This window comes from Jaculus jaculus, chromosome 3 (assembly GCF_020740685.1).
Source record: "Jaculus jaculus isolate mJacJac1 chromosome 3, mJacJac1.mat.Y.cur, whole genome shotgun sequence".
Lineage (NCBI taxonomy): Eukaryota > Metazoa > Chordata > Mammalia > Rodentia > Dipodidae > Jaculus > Jaculus jaculus.
Window position 1 is genome coordinate 81,115,962 of NC_059104.1, and position 22,204 is coordinate 81,138,165.

At 42.9% G+C, this 22,204-nt stretch overlaps 1 protein-coding gene, 1 non-coding gene and 1 pseudogene across 2 annotated transcripts; all 3 read left to right on the plus strand.

The window, feature by feature from the left end:
* Positions 1-3,315: 3,315 nt before the first annotated feature.
* Positions 3,316-12,311, plus strand: LOC101593718 (annotated as a pseudogene).
* LOC123459690 lies at positions 5,969-6,072 on the plus strand. Its single transcript, XR_006636448.1, has one exon. It is a non-coding gene; the product is annotated as a U6 spliceosomal RNA (small nuclear RNA).
* A 20-nt stretch (positions 12,312-12,331) lies between the features above and the next one.
* Positions 12,332-12,644, plus strand: LOC123459237 (SOSS complex subunit C-like). The gene is given in 2 exon segments (XM_045144871.1): positions 12,332-12,402; positions 12,404-12,644. Coding segments are annotated over 2 exon segments (312 nt in total).
* The last annotated feature ends 9,560 nt before the right edge of the window (positions 12,645-22,204 follow it).

Below are 22,204 nucleotides of genomic sequence, written 5' to 3' on the forward strand. Positions count from 1 at the left end.
GTTAAGGCACTTGCCTGCAAAGCCAAAGGACCCAGGATCAATTCCCCAGGACCCACGTAAGCCAGATGCATAAAATGCTGCATGTGTCTTGAGTTTGTTTGCAATGGCTGAAGGCCCTGGCACACCCATTCTCCCTCTCTATCTACCTTTCTCTCTCTCAAATAAAAAAGAAATGTAAATACTGAAAGAAGGAAACTTGTTGAAGGTCTTAACCACACTAGAGCACTACTTATTTATTTATTCATTCATTCATTCATTTACTGCTGCTGAGAATGGAACCTAAGGCCTTGTGTATACCAAGCAAGCTTTCTACCATTAAGCTATACCCTCAGTTCCTATAATTCAATATTTGAAGTTGGGACTAACTTAAAAAAATGAGAAACACATGCCTTTAATCCCAGCACTTGGGAGGCAGAAGTAGGAAGATTGTCATGAGTTCAAGGCCAACCTGAGACTACATAGTGAATTCCAGGTCAACCTGGGTTACAGTGAGATTCTACCTCGAAAAACAAAACAAAATGAAACAAAAAAAAGAGAAATAAAATCAACATCAAGGGCTTGCCAAATCATTGAGCTCTCATGCTATTAGAATTTATGTGCTGCATCTGGCACTGAATCATTATCAATTATTAATTTTTCTTTATTCTGGCCCAGAGATTTGCTGAATTTCTAACTTGAATCTTTATAGTAAAAAGCACATAAAACTTTCTTTAAAATCTTCTATCTACTCAAATCTTAAGTGATAACGTGTGTAAGGATTAATAAGAACACATCTTAAAATGCAGACTCCTGGCACTTCTCTAAAGATTCTTGCTCACTAGGTCTTTAGAGGGGCCTAGGAATGTTTTTTGTTTTTCTTAAATAAGTATGCAACTGTTTTTATTCAGGCAATCTGAGCATTACCCTAAATAATATACCCAACAAGGGAGATGTAAGTAGTAACTCTGTGTGGCTGATTAAAATCAGCGTCTTCCTGAGCTAATTAATACAAAGAGGTGCCAGTGAGGATGAGCCTCAGGAGAGCTAAGGGGTGGCATGGTGACAGCACATGCACTCTCAGGCTGCTGCTTGTCTACCATTCAGATAAAGGCATGAGATTTAATAAGACTGAGTCACTTTTATTTCCTATAGCTCTAAAACTCTAAAACTGGAAGACTAAACATGTCTTCAGAGCTCTGGAGCAGTTGCTGGTTTGCTTCAAAGACTTGTAGGTACTGACCTTGTCAGTTGGAGACCTCAGTGGTTTGGGATTTGGTTACCCCGAGACTGTCTTCTCTCTCTGCAGCGATGCTGCCATCTGAGATCTGGCAGGGCATGCTACCTACGGTCCCCAAGTTCAGTACAGAGCCTCACCCTGGACAACCTTGTTTACGTAACTGCCTCTTCACTCGCATCATGGTGAAGCCTGGGCTTGGCTTCCTTCACAGTTTGGCCCAATGTTTTCTTTTGTTTCTTTTTTTTTTTTTTTTTTTCCTTCAGCTGATTTCTCTGGCCCAGAACATTTTATTAAAGCAACTTTAAAATTATTTGAAATGGCTTAATGCTTGAAGTACATATTTATCACTTGCCTAAGGGTTTTATGGCTTTACGTAACTTACAGAATGTTTTTAACTTTGTGCTTATGGCCCAAGGCAATTATCGCAAAAGATATACTTTTATTAATTAAAGTCATAAATACTTTATAGGTGTTCTAATAAAATGTGGTGATTTAAGGTTTAAAATGGCATTCATTCTAGAATAGTAACAGAGCCCACCTCTGAAAAAGCCAAATGGAAATATCCAGGAGGAAAATGAAAAGTTAAGTAAAAGCTCCCTAAGTGGGATCACAGGAATGTTTGGGAAAGACATCTCAGGTGTTTGGGGTTTGTTTCTTTTTTCTTTTTCATTATTATTATTTTTTTGGTTTTATTATATGTTTGGGGTAGAACCCAAGGCCTCGCATATGCCAACCAAGGTCACTATCACTCAGCAACACTACCAGCCTCTCCTGCACTTTGGAGAGATATTTCACCCCAGTCTTTACTTGCTAATTGTTTTCCTTGCTGCAAAGATTAGCAGGTGTTGATTTATCTATTTGCCCTATCTTTCAGTACAGCCCATGTCCCTAGTAAAAGTAGCAATCATCTTGGGCTGTGACCACTTATTAGCCTTCTCAAGTGATATCTATTGGCTAATTCTTGCTCTCCATACTCTGTTATTATTGTTAGGTTCATTTACAGTACTGAGACCACGCCTTTTCTTGGGAATAAGGAGTTTATTTATTAACAGCTCAGAGCAACATGGTTTAGGAGAGGAGAGGCAGGCTAGGGAGAGTGGAAGAGGGAAATGGAGAAGACAGGGAGACTAAGGCCAAGACCACAGAGGCTGGGCAAGTGTAACAAAACCTGAAGCAGATTAGGAAAGAAAGGTGGAGGGGAGCCAGTATGAGCTGGGAAATGGGGAAAGAGATATATAAAGGAGAGAAACAGCTGGGTGTGGTGGCCCACACCTTTAACCCCAGCACTCAGGAGGTAGAGGTAAGCTCAAGGCCAGCTAGGGACTACAGACTGAGTGTTAGTTCAGCCTGGGCTAGAGAAAAGAGAGAGAGATAGAGAGACAGAGAGAGGGAAAGGAGTAGTATGTAGGGAGAGGCAGATGAGAGGTTAAGACAGAGACAGAGAGATGCAGAACAGTCAGGCCCTTACTTCTGGAAAGAGGTTGGGAAAGAGAGGGAAGCTTAGGGGTGACTGGGGGCTTTTGTTCAAGCCCTTGGGAGAGGGACAACTGTCCAGGGACTAGCCTATGGAGGTGAAGGCTGGTGCTCAGGGAAGGAGCCAGCTTGGCTAGATCTCTGGTTGAATTTTGGAGGCTGGTAAAGGAGAGAGGGAGATGGGTAGGGAGCTCTGATACTAACACTCTCCATTTATTGAAAATTTTATCAGGGCTATGGGTGTAGCTCAGTCAGTGGTAAGTGCCTAGCATATGTGCGATTCTAGTTCGATCCCAGAACTGGAAGGAAAGTGAAAGAGGAAGGAAAGGAAGAGGGGAAGGAGTGAATGAAAAAGAAACCCACAGCTGGGTATGGTGGCCCATGCCTTTAGTCCCAGCACTTGGGAGGCAGAGATAGGAGGATGGACATGAGTTTGAGGCCACCCTGAGACTACATAGTGAATTCCAGATCAGCCTGGACTAGAGCGAGACCAGAGGAGAGGGGCTGGAGTTCCTTTGCAGTGGCTGAAGGCCCTGGCATGCCCATTCTCTTACTTTCTATCTGACTCTTTCTCTCTCTCAAATAAATAAATAAATAATTGTTTTAAAAAAGGGCTGGGGGCTGCGATGGCGTTGCCTGGCTCACTGAACAGGTATCTGCTGCTCATGGCGCAGGAGCACCTGGAGTTCCTCCTGCCGGAAATAAAATCTTTGCTTTCACTTTTTGGAGGCCAGTTCACCAGCAGTCAGGAAACTTATGGAAAGTCTCCATTCTGGATTCTTAGCATTCCCTCTGAAGAAATTGCAAGAAATCTAATGAAACGGACAGTGTTTGCCAAGTTCTATTTCTACATTCGGACTCTACATATAAAATAAAGATTCATACATTTAATAAGACATTGACACAAGAAGAAAAAGTCAAGCAAATTGATGCGCTTGAATTTCTACCATTTGAAGGCAAAGTGAACTTAAAGAAACCACAACATACATTCTCTATTTTGGAGGATTATGGTTTGGACACAAACTGCATCCCTGAGCATCCATATAATATATGTTTTGGTAGATGGATTGCAGATGGATAAAAAGAGCTAATTGAGTCATATAGCATCAAAAAGAGACATTTTATTGGAAATACAAGTATGGATGCTGGTTTGTCATTAATCATGGCCAACCTTGGAAAAGTGAAAAAAAAATGATATTGTCTTTGATCCATTTGTTGGAACAGGTGGCCTTTTGATAGCATCTGCTCATTTTGGTGCATATGTGTATGGGACAGACATAGACTACAACATGGTACATGGCTTGGGAAAGGCAAACAGGAAAAACCAGAAATGGAGAGGACCAGATGAAAACATCAGGGCGAATCTTCGTCAGTATGGTTTGGAGAAGTATTATCTTGATGTCCTGGTTTCAGATGCATCTAAGCCTTCCTGGAGAAAGGGCACATATTTTGATGTAATTCTCACTGATCCTCCATATGGTATCAGAGAATCAACAAGAAGAACAGGGTCACAGAGGAAGTACCAAAGGGGATAGAAAAATGTCCAGAAAGCCATGTTCCTGTTTCCTTGAGTTATCACCTGAGTGATATGTTTTTTGACCTGTTAAGCTTCGCAGCTGAGACCCTTGTATTAGGTGGAAGACTAGTCTATTGGTTACCAGTGTACACACCAGAATACACAGAAGAGATGGTGCCTGGGCACCCCTGCCTGAAACTCATCAGCAATTGTGAACAGAAGCTTTCTAGTCACACATCCAGGTGCTTGATCACCATGGAGAAGGTGAAGGAGTTTGAGAACCGGGACCAGTATTCACACCTGCTAAGTGATTGCTTTCTGCCATACCAAGGTCATAATTCCTTCCGTGAGAAATATTTTAGCGGTGTAACAAAAAGAATTGCCAAGGAAGAAAAATCCAACCAGGAGTTAAAAATGAAGATTTTGGGGCTGGAGAGATGGCTTCTCAGTTGAGCACTTGCCTGTGAAGCCTAAGGACCCTGATTCAAGGCTCGACTCCCCAGGACCCAGTTAGCCAGATGCACAAGGGGGCACACGCGTCTGGAATTCATTTGCAGTGGCTGGAAGCCCTGGCGCGCCCACTCTCCTCTCTCTCTCTCACTCTCTGCCTCTTTCTCTCTCTGTCTGTCACTCTCAAATAAATAAATAAAAAATTTTTTAAAAATGAAGATTTTAATAATAAAGATTAAACATTTGATAGAAAAGACATCTAGATGTGAACTTTCTTGTGTGATTCTGAAAACAGGCTGTTTTAAGTTTTTTTGGTATAAAAAGCAAGTGCTTTAAAGCAAATTGAGCAGCTTTGTTTTATACATTGTTCTGTTGTAGTTGTTAAAAGGCCCTTTGATTAACATGTATTTTTGAGTATTAATGTTAAGTGACCTAACTTGTATATTTTTTACAATCTACAAAAAAATTGTTGACTTTAACCATATCTGCCATATATCTAGTAGGCGATTAATAATGGTTAAGGTCAGCCTGGGCTTGAGCAAGACCCTACCTCAAAAAACAAAAAATTTGGGCTGGAGAGATGGCTTAGCGGTTAAGCGCTTGCCTGTGAAGCCTAAGGACACTGGTTCAAGGCTCGATTCCCCAGGTCCCACGTTAGCCAGATGCACAAGGGGGCGCACGCGTCTGGAGTTCGTTTGCAGAGGCTGGAAGCCCTGGCACACCCATTCTCTCTCTCCCTCTATCTGTCTTTCTCTCTGTGTCTGTCGCTCTCAAATAAATAAATAATTTAAAAAAATTTTAATAAAAAAAGAATTTTATTCATTTGATAAGTTTTAGTTTGGCTAAGTTGCCATTGGCTTACATTGTCACTAATAAACTATGTTAGAATCTTTAAAAAAAAAAAGGGGGGGGACTGGAGAGCCGGGTGTGGTGGTACATGCCTTTAATCCCAGCACTTGAAAGGCAGAGGTAGGAGGATCACTATGAGTACAAGGCCACCCTCAGACGAGACATAGTGAATTCCAGGTCAGCCTGGGCTGGAGTGAGACACTGCCTTGAAAAACAAAAAAAAGGGCTGGAGAGATGGCTTAGCAGTTAAGCGCTTGCCTATGAAGCCTAAGGACCCTGGTTCGAGGCTTGGTTCCCCAGGTCCCACATTAGCCAGATGCACAAGGGGGCGCACGTGTCTGGAGTTCGTTTGCAGAGGCTGGAAGCCCTGGCGCACCCATTCTCTCTCTCTCCCTCTATCTGTCTTTCTCTCTGTGTCTGTCGCTCTCAAATAAATAAAAAATTTTTTAAAAAAAAGGGCTGGAGTGCTCACTTCAGCAGCACATATGCTAAAATTGGAATGATGCAGAGATTATCATGTCCCTTGCACAAGGATGACACGCAAACTCATGAAGTATTCTATATATTTTTTTAAAGGGGGGGTGCTGGTGAGATGGCTTAGCAGTTAAGGCATTTGCCTGTGAAGCCTAAGGACCTAGGTTTGATTCCCCAGCATCCACATAAGCCAGGTGGAACATGCATCTGGAGTTCCTCTGCAGAGGCTAGAGGGCCTAGCATACCCACTCAGCCTCTCAATAAATAAGTATATATATTTTTTGTTTTTTCGAGGTAGGGTCTCACTCTGGTCCAGGGTGACCTGGAATTAACTCTGTCATCTCAGGGTAGCCTTGAACTCATGGCAATCCTCCTACCTCTGCCTCCCGAGTGCTGGGATTATAGGCGTGCGCCACCACGCCCGGCAAATATATTTTTTTTTTAAGAATAGCTGTCTGTAGGGAGGCAGAGGGTCCTCTCACATCCTTTGCCTTCAACCCCAAGTGTTATCTGCTGTTCCTTCGTCCACAGATGCATCTGCGGAGATTTTCAAAGCTAGGAAGGTGAAAGTGAGAAAACTGCAAAGGGCAAAAAGAGCGTAGCTGCTGCCACCTGATTCTAGACTTGCATTATCCAGCAGAGACAAGAAAATGTTCTACATCTGTTACCAACACTAGCCACTAGCCAGCCATACGTGACGACTGAGCACTTGAAATGTCCCTTATGTGGTCTGGGGTTGTAGCCCAGAAGTAGAGCACATGGTATAGCATGGACAAAGCCTGGGAACAACCAGTCCCCAGCATTGATCCCAGCACCAAGAGCAAAAAGGAAAAGAAATGTGCCTACTTTGACTATGGAATTGAATTTAAAATTTAATTTCGTCTTAGTGAATTCATTTACTCATTTTTGAGTGCTGGAGATCAAATCCAAGGTTTTGGGCTTACTGAACAAGATCTTTACCACCGGGCTAGAGAAATGGCTTAGCGGTTAAGCGCTTGCCTGTGAAGCCTAAGGACCCCGGTTTGAGGCTCGATTCCCCAGGACCCACGTTAGCCAGATGCACAAGGGGGTGCACGCGTCTGGAGTTCGTTTGCAGTGGCTGGAAGCCCTGGCGCGCCCATTCTTTCCCTCTCTCTCTCTCTCTCTCCCTCTGTGTGTGTGTGTCTCTTTCTCTCTCTGTCACACTCAAATAAGTAAATAAAAATGAAAAACAAAAGATCTTCATCACCAGCCTACACTTCTAGTTTAACAAATCTGAGCGAGGATAGCTACGCAAAACTAGTGGTTACTAGACTGCACAGTGCAGTTGCAGATGTTTCTAGATGCTGGGCACTACCTCCAGACTTAACTAGCAGAGTATTCAGTTCTTGACTTTGCACCCAAAGTATAAAAAAGTAGATAAAAACTGAAAGACTAGCTGGGTGTGGTGGTGCACACCTTTATTCCCAGCTCTCTGGAGGAAGAAGTAGGAGGATCGCTGTGAGTTCAAGGCCAGCCTGAGACTACACCAGGTCAACCTGGGCTAGAATGAGACCCTACCTCGAAAAAAAAAAAAAAGACTAGAGACAGAAAAGATCTTCATCTGTTATTAAGGTAGAAGGAAGAACCAAGTAGAGAAAAAGGAAAATTGCATGCTGGGTGTGGTGGTGCATGCCTTTAATCCCAGCACTCAGGAGGATCACATGAATTCAAGCCACCCTGAGACTACATAGTAAATTCCAGGTCAGCCTGAGCTAGAGTGAAACCCTACCTTGAAAAACAAAACAAAACAAAAAAAAAAAGGATAATTGCAGTTAATCACCGCCAACAAACTGTTTTGATGTTCCTCTCTCTCTTTCTCGCTTTCTCTCTCCCTGTCTCTCTCTCTCACAGGTGGAATAGAGTGAATTGGCAGATAAATTTGGCATTATGTAACATGGTGAAATATAAATGAAAACAAACACCAGCAGGCCTAAGTGGTTGTAGATTAAATTAAATATTTACACACTACACAGCAGAGCTTTTGTGAAGAGGTAGTTTGTGAACCAGAAGCTTCATAATAAGAGATGGGAATGGTTTTGTTTGTATGTAAGGCCTGGTGCTTGATACCTGGGCCAAAGGCAATTCAGCTGCCAGCAGGCAACCCAAGTATACCCAAATAAAGTTATCCAATTGTGTAAATTGCAGTTGCATGTATCAACGAATAAAAAAAGATTAGAAGGAGCTGGAGAAATGGTTGAGGAGTTAAAGCACTTATTGCAAAGGCTGACAGCCCAGGTTTGATTCCCTAGTACCAACACAAAGCCAGATGCACAACTTGGGACATGGGTCTGGAGTTTGTTTGCAATGGCAGGAGGCCCTGGAGTGCCTGTTCTCATTCTCTCTCTCTCTCTCTCTCTCTCATAAATAAATAAATAAATAAATATTTTAAAGCTATTTCCAGATGATTCATTAAAAAAAAAGAAAAGAGGCCGGGAGAGATGGCTCAACAATTAAGGAGCTTGCTTGCAAAGTTTGATGGCCTGGGTTTGATTCTCTAGTAGCCACTTAAAGCCAGATGAACAAGTGGTGTGTATGCATCTGGAGTTCATATGCAGTGAAAAAAGGCTATGGCACACCCATTCTCTCTCTGTCCTTGCAAATAAATAAATAATTTTTTAAAGATAAGAAATACACATGCCAAAAATGTTGGTATGGTTATTTCTGTAATTTAATTTGAGTGGCTATTGTGACTAGTGTCTTTTACATTTCCTGTTTACTCCAGATTTTCAGCATGGAGCTAGAACTTGGTTTCTTGTTTTGCTTTGGTTGTCTTTATTTATTTTTTGTTTTTGTTTTGAAGCAGGGTCTCACTGTAACACAGGCTGACCTGGAAATCACTCTGTAGCCCAGGGTGGCTTAGAACTCACAACTATGCTCCTACTTCTATCTCTCTGGATGCCCAGCTATTGGGTTTTTAAAAAATAATTTATTTTATTTTTATTTATTTATTGGAGACAGAGAGAGGGAGAGAGAGATTGAAATAGAGTGAGAATGGGCATGCCAGGGATCCCAGCCACTGCAAATGAACTCCACATGCAGGCCACACCATGCGCATCTGGCTTACATGAGACTTGGAGAATCAAATCTGGATCCTTAGGCTTTGCAGGCATACGCCTTAACTGCTAAGCCATCTCTCCGGCCCACAGCTATTGCATTTTTGGTTTTTGAGACAGGGTCTCTGTGTGTCTTACACTGGCCTTGGATTTGCTTCTATCTTCAGAGGGCTAGGATTATAGGTGTGTACCACCATGCTCAGCTCTGAAACTTTTTGTTGTTGTTGTTTCGTTTTACAAGGTAGGGCCTCACTCTAGCTCAGACTGACCTGGAATTCACTCTGTAGTCTCAGGGTGGCCTTGAACTCACAGCAATCCTCCTACCTCTGCCACCCAAGTGCTGGGATTAAAGGTGTGCACCACCATACCCGGTTTCCTCTGAAATATTTTTTAAAATATTGTATTATTTTGATTTATTTATTTGAGAGAGAGAAATACACAGGGAGAAAGAGAGAGAGAATGGGCGCACCAGGGCCTCCAGCCACTGTAAACAATGTCCAGATGCATGCGCCACCTTGGGCAGCTGGCTTATGTGGGTCCTGGGGAATTGAACCAAGGTCTTTTGGCTTTGCAGGCAAATACCTTAACTACTAAACCATTTCTCCAGCCCTCTCTGAAACATTTTTTTGTTTATTTTTTAAAATTTATTTATTTGAGAGTGATAGAGAGAGAGAGAATGGGCACGCCAGGGCCTCCAGCCACTGCAAACGAACTCCAGATGTGTGCGCCCCCTTGTGCATCTGGGGAATAGAGCCTTGAACCAGGGTCCTTAGGCTTCACAGGCAAGTGCTTAACGGCTAAGCCATCTCTCCAGCCCTCTCTGAAACATTTTTAAGAGCATTTTTTTTTTCAATATGGAAAAGCACAGAAAATAATATAGTAAGCACTCATACACCCAGGTTGGATAGTTGTAGTTCCTAATTTGTTCATTTGCTTTGAATCTTTCTCTCTCTCCTTCTCTTTCTTTTCTCCTTCAAGCAAAGCTGAAGTTCCCTTCTCACTGCTCCTTCCTCTCCAGGAGCAATCATTAGCATGAATTTAGTGTTTTCCCACCCATTTGAAGTACTTCTTCCACATATGTATGTACTTCCAAACAATATATAACACATGTGTGTGTGTTGAAATCCACAATAGGTTATATTTCTCGTGGGGTTTTTGGGATTGTTTATTGAGGTCTCATTTTGTAGTTCAAACTAGCCTAAACTCATGAGACCCCCATCTAGCCTACCAAATAACTGGGAATGCAAGCATGTGCCTCCATGTCTGGCTTATATTACGTTGTGGTGGTTTGATTCAGGCGTCCCCCATAAATGTAGGTGTCCCCAGCTGATGAAAATTTGTGAACTAACACCTCTTGGAGGCAGTGTATTGTAGGGGGCAGGCTTGTGGGAATTATAGCCAGTTTTCCCTTGTCAATGTTTGGCACACTCTTCTGGTGCTATTGTCCACCTGATGTTGGCCAGGGGGTGATGTCCACCCTCTGCTTATGCCATCATTTCCCCCTGCCATGATAGAGCTTCCCCTCGAGTCTATAAGTCAAAATAAACCCTTTTCCCCAAAAGCGGCTCTTGGCCAGGTGCTTTCTGCCAGCAATGCAAACCTGTCTGCAACACATGTGATTTTGCAAACTATGATGTTGAAACACACATTATCTTTTTGTCATTGTTTTGTATTTGTATATATCTTAATCAGAAGAATTGTTTTTTATGAGGTACTCCAAAACTCACTACCACAGGCTGGAGAGATGGCTCAATGGCTAAGGTGTCTGCCTACAAAGCCCAATGACCCAAGTTTTATTCCCCAGTACCCACATAAAGTCAAATGCACAGTGGCACGTGCACCTGAAGTTCATTTGCAGTGACTGGAGGCCTTGGCACACCCATTCTTTCTATCTCCCTGTCTCTCTTCCATTTCTCTCTGCTTGAAAATAAGATATTAAAAAATAACTACCACAATAACAAAAGGAAAGATGTTTGTGTGTGTGTGTGTGACAGAGAGAGAGAGAAAGAGAGAGAATGAGCGCGCCAGAGCCTCCAGCCACTGCAAACAAGCTCCAGACGTGTGCGCCCCCTTGTGCATCTGGCTAACGTGGGTCCTGCGGAATTGAGCCTTGAACCGGGGTCCTTAGGCTTTACAGGCAAGCGCTTAACTGCTAAGCCATCTCTCCAGCCTTTTTTTTTTCTTTTTTAAGTAGGATTTCACTGTAGCTCAGGCTGACTCGGAATTCATTATGTAATCTCAGAGTGGCCTTGAACTCATGGCGATCCTCCTACATCTGCCCCCTGAGTGCTGGGATTAAAGGCATGTGCACCACCACGCCTGGCAAGGAATGACATTTTTATAGAACTCTGTTGGGGTTGGAGGAATAGCTCAGTGCTAATACACTTGCTTAGCATGTACAGGGTGTTCTGGGTTGGAGCTCCAGCATGAGAGAAAGAGAGAGAGAGAGAGAGAAACTCTAGTATACGTTGTATTACCTCATTTCCGCCTCATCGCAGCCCTGGAGAGCAGATGGCACTAATCTTATTTAAGTAAAGAAATGCATTCAAGGTTGGGTGTAGTGGTGCATGCCTTTAATCCCAGGCAGAGGTAGGAGGATCACTGTGAGTTTGAGGCCAACCTGAAACTACATGGTGAATTCCAGGTCAGCCTGGGCTAGAGTGAGACCCTGTCTTGAAAAACAAAAACAACAACAACAACAAAAATTAACCCAGTGGTAGATCATAAAAAGTTCAGGGCTAAAATGTAACAGGATGCAAAACCTGAAACCAAATGCTGTCCTTAACAGGTAGTTTGTGAATCCCAACATATTTCCTCCCACAGTGCCTTGGGTAACTAAAGATTTTTCATTTTACCTTACAAGCTTCCAGTAGAGAGCAAAACTTCTGGGCAGAATGACCCCTTGCTGACCAAAGGTAAGTTTGATTACAGTGGCTGGAGACCCTGGTGTGCCCATTCTCTCTCTCTCTTTCAAATAAATAAAAATAAAATAGTTTTTAAAAGTAAGATACTGATAACCCCACTGAGGAAGATCCTTAGCAGAATTAGGGCAGGGGAGAGGGGATATAAGAGTACAATCTTTTTTATTAAAAAATCAGTTAAGGCCGGCGGGGAGAATGTAGTGCGGCGGCTTGGGTACCGTAGCCTGGCTGCGAGTGGTCGCGCCCCCTGGACGGCCGAGACCTGCCAGCGGGGCCTCCCAGGGGTCAGCCGCATCCCAGATGATTGTAAAGTGATGATCAGTTGCCACCAAATATAATTGAAACAGAAAATGGGAAGATGGCAGCAAATCCTTCAGGACAAGGTTTTCAAAACAAAAATAGAGTTGCAATCTTGGCAGAGCTGGACATAGAAAAGAAAATGACTCATGCAAAACCAATCTTCAACAACTCATCCTGGAGCTAGCATTGCCCTCTCCAGACCCTCTCTCAACAAGGACTTCCGGGACCGCGCTGAGCAGCGGCACATTGCAGCCCAACGGAAGGCGGCTTTGCAGCATGCGCATGCCCGTTCATCTGGATACTTCATAACGCAAGACTCTGCATTCGGGAATCTTATTCTTCCTGTGCTACCGCTCCTTGACCCAGAATGAAGGAAGTATCAGTCATGAAAGGGTCTTTGAGACAACAAATGTCAAAGTACTCTAATTCAGGTCTGTACAAACTGACTTCATAATTTTGGTGAACTTAAATATGTTTTTGTTTCTGTAAAAGAAAGGTATGTGTAAGTGACAGCGTGAAGAGGAGAAGAGTCGGGATAACCAGCACGCTGGAAGCTGTACCATATCCTTGAAGAACTGATTAGGATGGCTGTGTCACCATTGATTTTTGATTCTTTTTTTTTTTTTTTTTTTTTTTTTGGTTTTTCGAGGTAGGGTCTCACTCTGGTCCAGGCTGACCTGGAATTAACTCTGTAGTCTCAGGGTGGCCTTGAACTCATGGCGATCCTCCTACCTCTGCCTCCCGAGTGCTGGGATTAAAGGCTTGCGCCACCACGCCCGGCTGATTTTTGATTCTTAATCAGATGGAATTGAACAGTCCTGTGAAATCAGCCATCATGCCCCACGCGTTGGATTGAATATATCATGTCCATAATAGCAGTCAAGAACCATTTATTTACAGGCTGGCCATGCAGCCTGGGTTTGACCTTCAGCGCCACATAACCCAAGTATGGCCGCACACTCCTGTCATGCCCGCACTCCAGAAGCAGGAGGATCAGAAGTTGAAGGTCATTTTTAGCTACATAGTTCAAGGCCAGCCCTGGATACATGAGGCCCTGTCTTTAAAAATGTCTTTAAAGAAATGAGGACGCATCTTAATAATCCAAATGATAGGCTTAAATTACATGCACACATATTTGCAGTTTAGAAGGCTGACGCCAGTGTACTAGAGTCAAAATTTCCATAAATGTTTTTGTGAACTCATGACTAGTTCTTGTCTCAATTTTAAAAGAAACCCAAAACAAAACTAAATTACCAACCAGTCTTAAACATATTTTACAAATAAATACCATTATAAATGATGTGCCTAAATGCTGTTATGAAAACCAGCTAAGTAATGTAGTGGATTTAAATTTGCACATCCTTGCCGGCGCGGTGCACGCCTTTAATCCCAGCACTCAGAAGGTACAGGAAAGGATCACTGTGAGTTCAAGGCCACCCTGAGACTACATAGTAATTCCAAGTCAGCCTGAGCTAGAATGAGACCTTACCTTGAAAACAAAAACAAACAAAACTTATGTCCTTATTTAGTGTTACTACATAAATGGTGTGCCTGAGTACTTTCTTTGTTCATTTTTATCTAATTAAAAGCTTAACACTATGTAAAAAAAAATCAATTAAAAAAGAAAGAAAAGAGGGCTGGAGAAATTGCTCAGTGATTAAAGATGATTGCTTGCAAAGCCTGAAGTCCCAGGTTCAATTCCCCAGAACCATATGCACAAAGTGGAAAGTGCATCTAGAGTTTGTTGTAATGACAAGACACTATGGTGTGCCCATTTTCTCTCTTTCTCTTAAATAAATAGAAAATAAAAAATTTAGTAAGAGAAGAAAGGAACAACAGAACAAACTATATGAGGAGAAAATAATCATTTAAGCCAGGTATGTAGAATTTGTGGATGTCCACAACTGAGAAAGACAGACCAAAGGACATGGTCTGTAACCCCAGGTTTGGAGGGTGGAGCTGCAAACATTTATTCATGTCCTCTAGAGCAGAATTTCCCAAAACACAGCAGGCACCAAAGATAATTTTCTATATCACAGAGATAGGTACCTTTTGAGTATAGTCTGAAAGTGAGATCTTTTGAAATTATTTTAATTCTCCTCTACCCAGTTTATTGAACAGTCAGAAACCAGTGCAGGAACAGAAGATAATGAATATTCCCTCCTGGCCACCTCCACCATTCTCAATTTCTTCCTTATCCCAAAAAGAAAAGCTTATTTTTTCTTTATGACTGTTTCCCATATTACTGGGAAGTCCTTGAGAAAAGTGAGATTTCCTTAGCCACCCTTTGGGCAGAGACCATAAATGTCTAATTTTTTAGCTATAAGAAAAAACCAGTTGTTGGGTATGATGGTCCATGCCTGTAATCCCAGCATTCAAGAGGCAGAGGCAGAGACAGGAGGATTGATGTGAATTTGAAGACTGAATTCCAGGGAGCCAAAATTACATAGTGAGAACAGAAAAGGACACACTGACCTAGTTTATTATTGATGTTGTTGGCAGTGCTGGGGCTTGAACCCTGGGCTTTCTCAACGTTAGGAAAACATTCTACTAGCTACATGTCCAACCCTTAATTTAATATTTTAAGCTCAGGCTGGAGAGATGGCTCAGCAGTTAAAGTGCTTGCCTGTAATGTTTAATGACCTGGGTTTGATTCCCTAATACATAACTAAAGCCAGATGCACAAAAGGGTGCATACATTTGAATTCATTTGCAGTGGCTAGAGGCCCTATGTACCCACTCATTCTCTCTCTCTGTCTCTCTTTCCTTGTAAATATGTATATTTTGTTTGTTTTGTTTTGTTTTCTGAAGTAGGGTCTCACTCTAGCTCAGGCTGACTTGGAATTCACTATGTAGTCACAGGGTGGCCTTGAATTTACAGTGATCCTCTAACCTCTGCCTCCCGAAAGCTGGGATTAAAGGCATGCTCACCACAACTGGCTCAAATAAAGTATTTTTAAAAATATTTTGTTTGGGGGCTGGAGAGATGGCTTAGTGGTTAAGCACTTGCCTGTGAAGCCTAAGGACTCCGGTTTGAGGCTCAATTCCCCAGGACCCACATTAGCCAGATGCACAAGGGGGCGCACACGTCTGGAGTTCGTTTGCAGTGGCTGGAGGCCCTGGCGCACCCATTCTCTCTCTCTTTCTCTCCCTCTCTCTCTCTCTCTGTCTCTCTCTCTCTCTCTCTCTCTCTCTCTCTGTCTACCTCTTTCTCTGTCTGTCGCTCTCAAATAAATAAATAATAATAAACCAAAAAAAAGTTAAAAATATATTTTGTTTTGTTTTTCGAGGTAGGATCTCACTGTAGCCCAGGCTGACCTAGAATTCACTATGTAATCTCAAGGGGGCTTAGAACTCATAGCAATCATCCTACCTCTGCCTCCTTAGTGCTGGGATTAAAGGCGTGCACCACCACACCCAGCTAGAAAATATTTTAATCTCATCCAAATCAATGTTTGTCTCATGCTGCTTTCCCTGTAGATTCCTTTCTTTTTCAAGAAAGAGGATATGGTGGTTGCTTTAAGGTGCCCCCCATAAACTTAGGTGTTCTGGATGATAGATTCCCCAGCTGATGGCAATTGGAAATTGAAGACTCCTGGAGGCATGTATTGTTGGGGGCAGGCTTATTGATGTTATAGCCAGCTGCTCCTCAGTAGTGTTTGGCACACTCTTCTGTTCCTATTGTCTACCTTGTGTGGGCCAGGGGGTGATGTACACCCTAAGCTCATGCCTTGTTTTCCCCTGCCGTCGTGGTGCTTCCCCTTGAGCCTATAAACCAAAATAAACCTCTTTTTCCCACAAGCTGCTCTTGGTTGAGTGATTTCTACCAACACTGGGAACCTGACTGCAACAGTAAAATGGTACCAGGAGTGGGGTTGCTGCTAGACACCTGACTGTGTGGCTTTGACCTTTTGAAGCTGATTTTCAAGAAGAATATGGAAGGACTTGAAAATTTGGCCTAAGAAACACCTTGCAGTGCTGTAAGTACAACTTCATGGACTATTTTGATCAGAGTTGAAAGACCTGAATGCAGTAAGAACTATGGACTGTGAGGTTTGGCTTATGAGGATGAGAAAGAGCTTTGCTTGGACTGGGCTGTTTGTATGAGAAGGTTTCTGTTATGCCTGTGTCCTGAGAAGTTGTTCAGGGTTGCTTTGCGTAGAAATGAACTGGTGTGAGCAGAGGGATATGGCATAGGAAAAAAAAAAATCTTTGGGTGAACTGCTGCCCATTCAGCTGCAATTGGGAGATTACAACTTTTGAGATTGGGCCAGCTGACCTGCACTGGGGCAACAGGAAGAATGTAGACTCTTTTGAAGTGTCCTGTTCTTCAAAGTCTACTTTATTCCCCCCTGGATTAACAAATTGGCACCCTATGTGGTATTGTGGAGTATAAGAAATGCAGGAAAGATAGGATCATTGAGTTTGCAACATGGTCTTCTGTTTTTGTTTGTTTGTTTTTGTTTCTTTGAGGTAGGGCCTCACTCTAGCTGACCCGGAATTCACTCTGTACTCTCAGGGTGGCCTAGAATTCATGGTGATCCTCCTACCTCTGCCTCCAGAGTGCTGGGATTAAAGGTATGTGCCACCATACCTGGACAAAACACTTTAAAAAAATATTTATTTTCAAGCAGAAAAAGATAGAGATAGAAGAAAGACAGAGGGGGAGAGAGAGAGAGAATGGGCACACCAGGGCCTCTAGTCATTGCAAACAAACTCCAGATGCATGTGTCCCTGTGCATCTGGTTTGTGTGGGTCCTGGGTAATCAAACCTGGGTCCTTTGGCTTCACAGGCAAATGCCTTAATCACTAAGCCATTTCTCCAGGGGTCTTGTGTTTTGGAAATGGTCATAGGCAGTGTGAAGCAGATTTGCTGGATGCCTGCATGGAGACCCCATGGAGCCATGAGGATGAACTGGATTGCAGTGGAGACCCAGTGGAGATGTCAGGACCACAAGATGGCTGCTAAGGAAAGCTGCTGGTCCTAGATGAAGTTTTCTAGGACTGTGAGTAGCCTAGCTGGAGGGGCAGAATTGGAACTCCAGAGACTTGTTGCTGGTTAGAATTATCTGACTTGGAGACTTTTCATAGGCTAAAGTTGTTAGAACTACAGAGTTTGATGTTTGCCCTGTTTAAGCCATGTATTGCTTGAGTATTTCTTTTCCTATGCCCAGTGCCATCTTTTGAAGTGTGTTTATTCTGTTCCACTATGGGTTTTTTTTTTTGGGGGGGGCACATTTTGGTATTATGGCTCAGTTAAAAGATCTTTGATTATGGGGATGTTTGAACATCACTAGGATTGATAAAAATTATGGGGATTTTTAAAGATGGACTGAATGCATTGCATTTCACATCATGGATGATTAGCAGTTTATGGCGGCCAGGGGCAGAATGTGGTGGTTTGATTCATGTGTCCCCCATAAACATAGGTGTTCTGGATGCTAGGTTTCCCAGCTGATGGCAATTGGAAATTGAAGCCTCCTGGAGGCAGTGTATTATTGGGGGCAGACTTACGGGTGTTATAGCCAGCTCCCCCTTGCTAGTGTTTAACACACTCTCCTGTTCCTGTTGTCCACCTTATGTGGACCAGGGATGATATCCACCCTCTGCTCATGCTATCATTTTCCCCTGCCATCATGGAGCTTATAAGCCAAAATAAACCTCTTTTTCCCACAAGCTATTCTTGGTTGGGTGATCTACCAGCAATGCAAACCTGACTGCAACAGAGACAACTGTGTCCTCCCTAAATATTTCATCTTCAAGGGAGATGTTATGTGGCCTGGCTATAGCTTCTCCTTGCTCTTGATGCTCCCTTGTCCCAGGCATGCATGTTGTGACTGTCATAACAGAGATAAGATGAAGGCCTTCAGTAGGGCATAACCAAGAAGGTCACCCCAGCTTAGTCACATCAACTTTCCAAGGGCCCATGACTAGGGTCATATACACATCCAAACTTCAGACTGTACTCACTGGGCTCTCTCAAGGCACACTATGCTCCAGGCTACTCTCTGGGAGAGCAGTGTCTTTCTGGATTCCGCTCTGAACCACCAAGTGTCATGCTACTGCACATCTGTCCAGGCCTGATGAGCCAGGATGCCAAGCCCTCTGCCCAGCCTCAGTGTAGATGACTTGTGGGATGCCATGATAAGGCAGTGGAAGAAGCAGGCTCCAGTAAGCCCTCAGGAAGTACCCACCTCTGTGGTTCTCACCTCTGTGCAGAAGATGGGAGGACAAGAGACCTTCTTTGTTCTAATCTTGGCTTTCTCTTCTTAGTCATGATGACATTGGAGAGGAATTCTCCCTGTTGCTAGTTGAAGTCACCTTCTTGTCTCCACTTAGAGGGAGCAAGTCTTCCTAGAGCAACAGCATCTAGCTATAGACTGAGATCCTTTAGCCTTGTGGGCTTATTTTGCCTATGAAAAATGATGTTGTTTTCCATGACCACAGTGCCATAATGTTACATTATTTGTTTATTTTTGCACTGTGGGGATCAAACACAAGAACTTGCCAAGAGCTTTAAAAGTGAGCCATCCATGGGATTTTTTTTTATAATCATGGAAAATGCTAATAAAATTTTTTTAAAAAGTGAGCCATACCCCGCAGCACTTACGTTTTTTAAAATAAAACAAGTACATTGATATAAATTGAAAAATATATATTACATTAAGGCCTGAAGTGATGGCTTGGTGGTTAAGGCACTTGCCTGCAAAGCCTAACAACCTCAGTTCAGTTCTTCAGTACCCACATAAAGCCAGATGCACAAGGTGGCACATGCATCTGGAGTTCGTTTGCAGTGGCTGGAGGCCCTTGCCTCTCTGTCTCTCTATGCTTTCAAATAAATAAATAAAATATTTAAAAAATTAGATTAATATTTGTACAGGTGGTAAATGGATGTGGGAAAATTGTGCAAGTGCCCCCCTTTGTCCGTCCTCTATGTGAAGACACAGCTGTCAAGGCACATTGTGAAAGGAGACAGAAGCCCTCGCCAGACACTGAATTTTCCAGTGTCTTGATCCTGAACCTCTCAGAATCCAGAACTGCAAGAAATAAATTACTACCTTTTATATATTTCTTAAAAGTTACAGTGGTATTTGAATGCCTTTCTTTCTTTCTTTCTTCCTTCCTTCCTTCCTTCCTTCCTTCCTTCCTTCCTTCCTTCCTTCTTTCTTTCTTTCTCTCTCTGTCTTTCTTTCTTTCTTTTTATTGAGGTAGGGTTTCACTGTAGGCCAGGATGACTTAGAACTCACTCTGTTGTCCCAGGCTGGCCTCAAACTGACAGCAATCCTCCTACCTCTATCTCCTGAGTGCTGAGATTAAAGACATGTACCACCATGCCTGGCTTGAACACATTTCTGATAGACTTCTTTAAGTATAGACATGAGTGTGAGGGTCTAGTGGTATATCTTAGAGTAGATCATATACTTAGCATGCTCAGGGTTCTGGGTTCAATTCCCAGCACAGGAAGGAAAGAAAGAAAAAAGGAAGGAAGGAAGGAAGGAAGGAAGGAAGGAAGGAAGGAAGGAAGGGAGAGAGGGAGGGAGGGAGGGAGGGAGGGAGAAGGGAAGAGAGGGGACGGGAGGGGAGGGGAGGATAGTAGGGCAGGAAAAGGGAAGGGGAGAGAAGAGAAGGGAGAGAGGGGTGAAATTGAGCTAAGGCATGTTATATATTTAAAGTAGTGCTTGTTGGGGCTGGAGAGATGATTTAGTGGTTAAAGCTACTTGCTTGCAAAACTTGATGGCCCAATTCAATACCCCAGAATTCATATAAAGCCAGATATAGAAGGTGGCAACTGGAGTGTGCTGCAGTTTGTGTCTGGAGTTTCTTTGCAGGGGCAGGAGGCCTTGCCACAACTATTCTCTCTCTCTCTCTCTCACTTTCAAAAACAAACAAACAAACAAACAAACAAAAAAGGGCCAGGCGTGGTCACACACGCCTTTAATCCCAGCACTGGGGAGGCAGAGGTAGGAGGATCGCCATGAGTTTGAGGCCACCCTGAGACTACATAGTTAATTCCAGGTCAGCCTGGGCTAGAGCAAGACCCTACCTGGAAAAACCAAAAATAAAATATAAAATAAAGCAGTTCTTGCTTACTAATAAATGCTTACATAATGTTAGTTATTCACTCTGGCATTGAATGCTTATTACATACTGATAGAGTTTTGTAAAAACAACTTTAGGGGCTGGAGAGATGGCTTAATGGTTAAGGTACTTGCCTGTGAAGCCTAAGAACCCAGGTTTGATTCTCCAGGTCCCATGTAAGCCAGATGCACAAGGTGGCACATGCATCTGGAGTTTGTTTGCAGTGGCTAGATGCCCTGGCATGCCAATTCTCTTTGTCTCTAAAAAAACACATTAGTGCCAGGCATAGTGGTACATGCCTTTAGTCCCAGCAATTGGGAGGTAGATGTAAGAGGATTGCCATGAATTCAAAGCCAGCCTGGAGCTACAGAGTGAGTTCCAGGCTAGTCTAGGCTGGAGTGACACTGCTTTGGTGAGAAAAAAAACAAACAAACACCAACACTAGTGAGGCATAAATTATACACCATAATATCCCATTGTTTTAAGTATATTTTAATACATTTATGTATATTTAAGTGTAATCAGTAACTTTAATAAATCTATGCTTTTACATGCATCAGCACTATCTACTTTTAGAGCATTCCAATGACCCCAGAAAGATCCCTCAATGCCCTTTGTCACCACCTCATAGCAACCCAAAACCTTGCATTTCCATAATGCTATCATTCTTAGTGTAAATAGGCTCATGTGAACTTCTTTGTCTGGCTTATTTCACTTAGCATATTTTTGCATGTATATATGCGTGTGGTATGCATGTGTTGCAGTTACTTTCTTGTTGCTAGGACAAACATCCGACCAGAAGCAGCTTATGAGAGGAAAGGGTTTATTTTAGGTTTACAGAATCCAGAGAAAGTTTCATCATGGTGAAAAAAACTGGCTTACTTCCATAGATCCGTAGCAGAGAGACCACCAACAGCCAGCAAACACAAATAGCCAGAGCTCAAAACTGGCTCTTTGTACACCTTAGGACTAAAATATCTGTCCCTGGTGATACCTCCTCCAGAAAGCTGCTGGCAACTTAAGCAGGAAGCTTAGCCTTAGTCAAAAATCCCAGAGGCTGGTGCACACATCTGGAGTTTGTTTGCAGTGACTAGAATCCCTGGCATACCCATTCTTTCTCTCTTTTTCTCTCTCCCCCTCTTTCTGTCTCTCTAAAATAAATAAATAAAATAAATCCCCGAGGTTATGGAGAACATACATTCACATTCATACCACTACAGCATGTGTGCACATGTATGTGCAAGTGTGTATGCATGTGTGCGCACAAGTGTGGGTGTGCATGTAGAAGCCAGAAGTATCTCTCTAATGGCTCCTCGCCTTCTTTTTTTTTTTAATTGTTTTTATTAACAACTTCCATGATTGTAAACAATATCCCATGGTAATGCCCTCCCTTCTCCCACTTTCCCCTTTGAAACTCCACTCTCCATCATGTCCCCTCCCCCTCTCAATCAGTCTTATTTTGATGTCATGATCTTTTCCTCCTCTCATGATGGTCTTGTGTAGGTAGTGTCAGGCACTGTGAGGTCATGGATATCCAGGCCATTTTGTGACTGGGAGGAGCATGTTGCAAGGAGTCCTACCCTTCCTTTGGCTCTTATATTCTTTCCACCACCTCTTCTACGATAGACCCTGAGCCTTAGAAGGTGTGATAGAGATATTGCAATACTGAGCACTGTGGTCACTTCTTCCTAGCACCATGATGCCATCTGAGTCATCCCAAGGTCACTGACATCTGAAAAGCATAGACTCTCTACCAAAAGTGAGAGTAGCATTAATACAAGGGTATGAACATTAAGAGAAGTACTTACTGGGCAGTTTGATAAGCATAGTATATACATTTAGCCAGATAGCA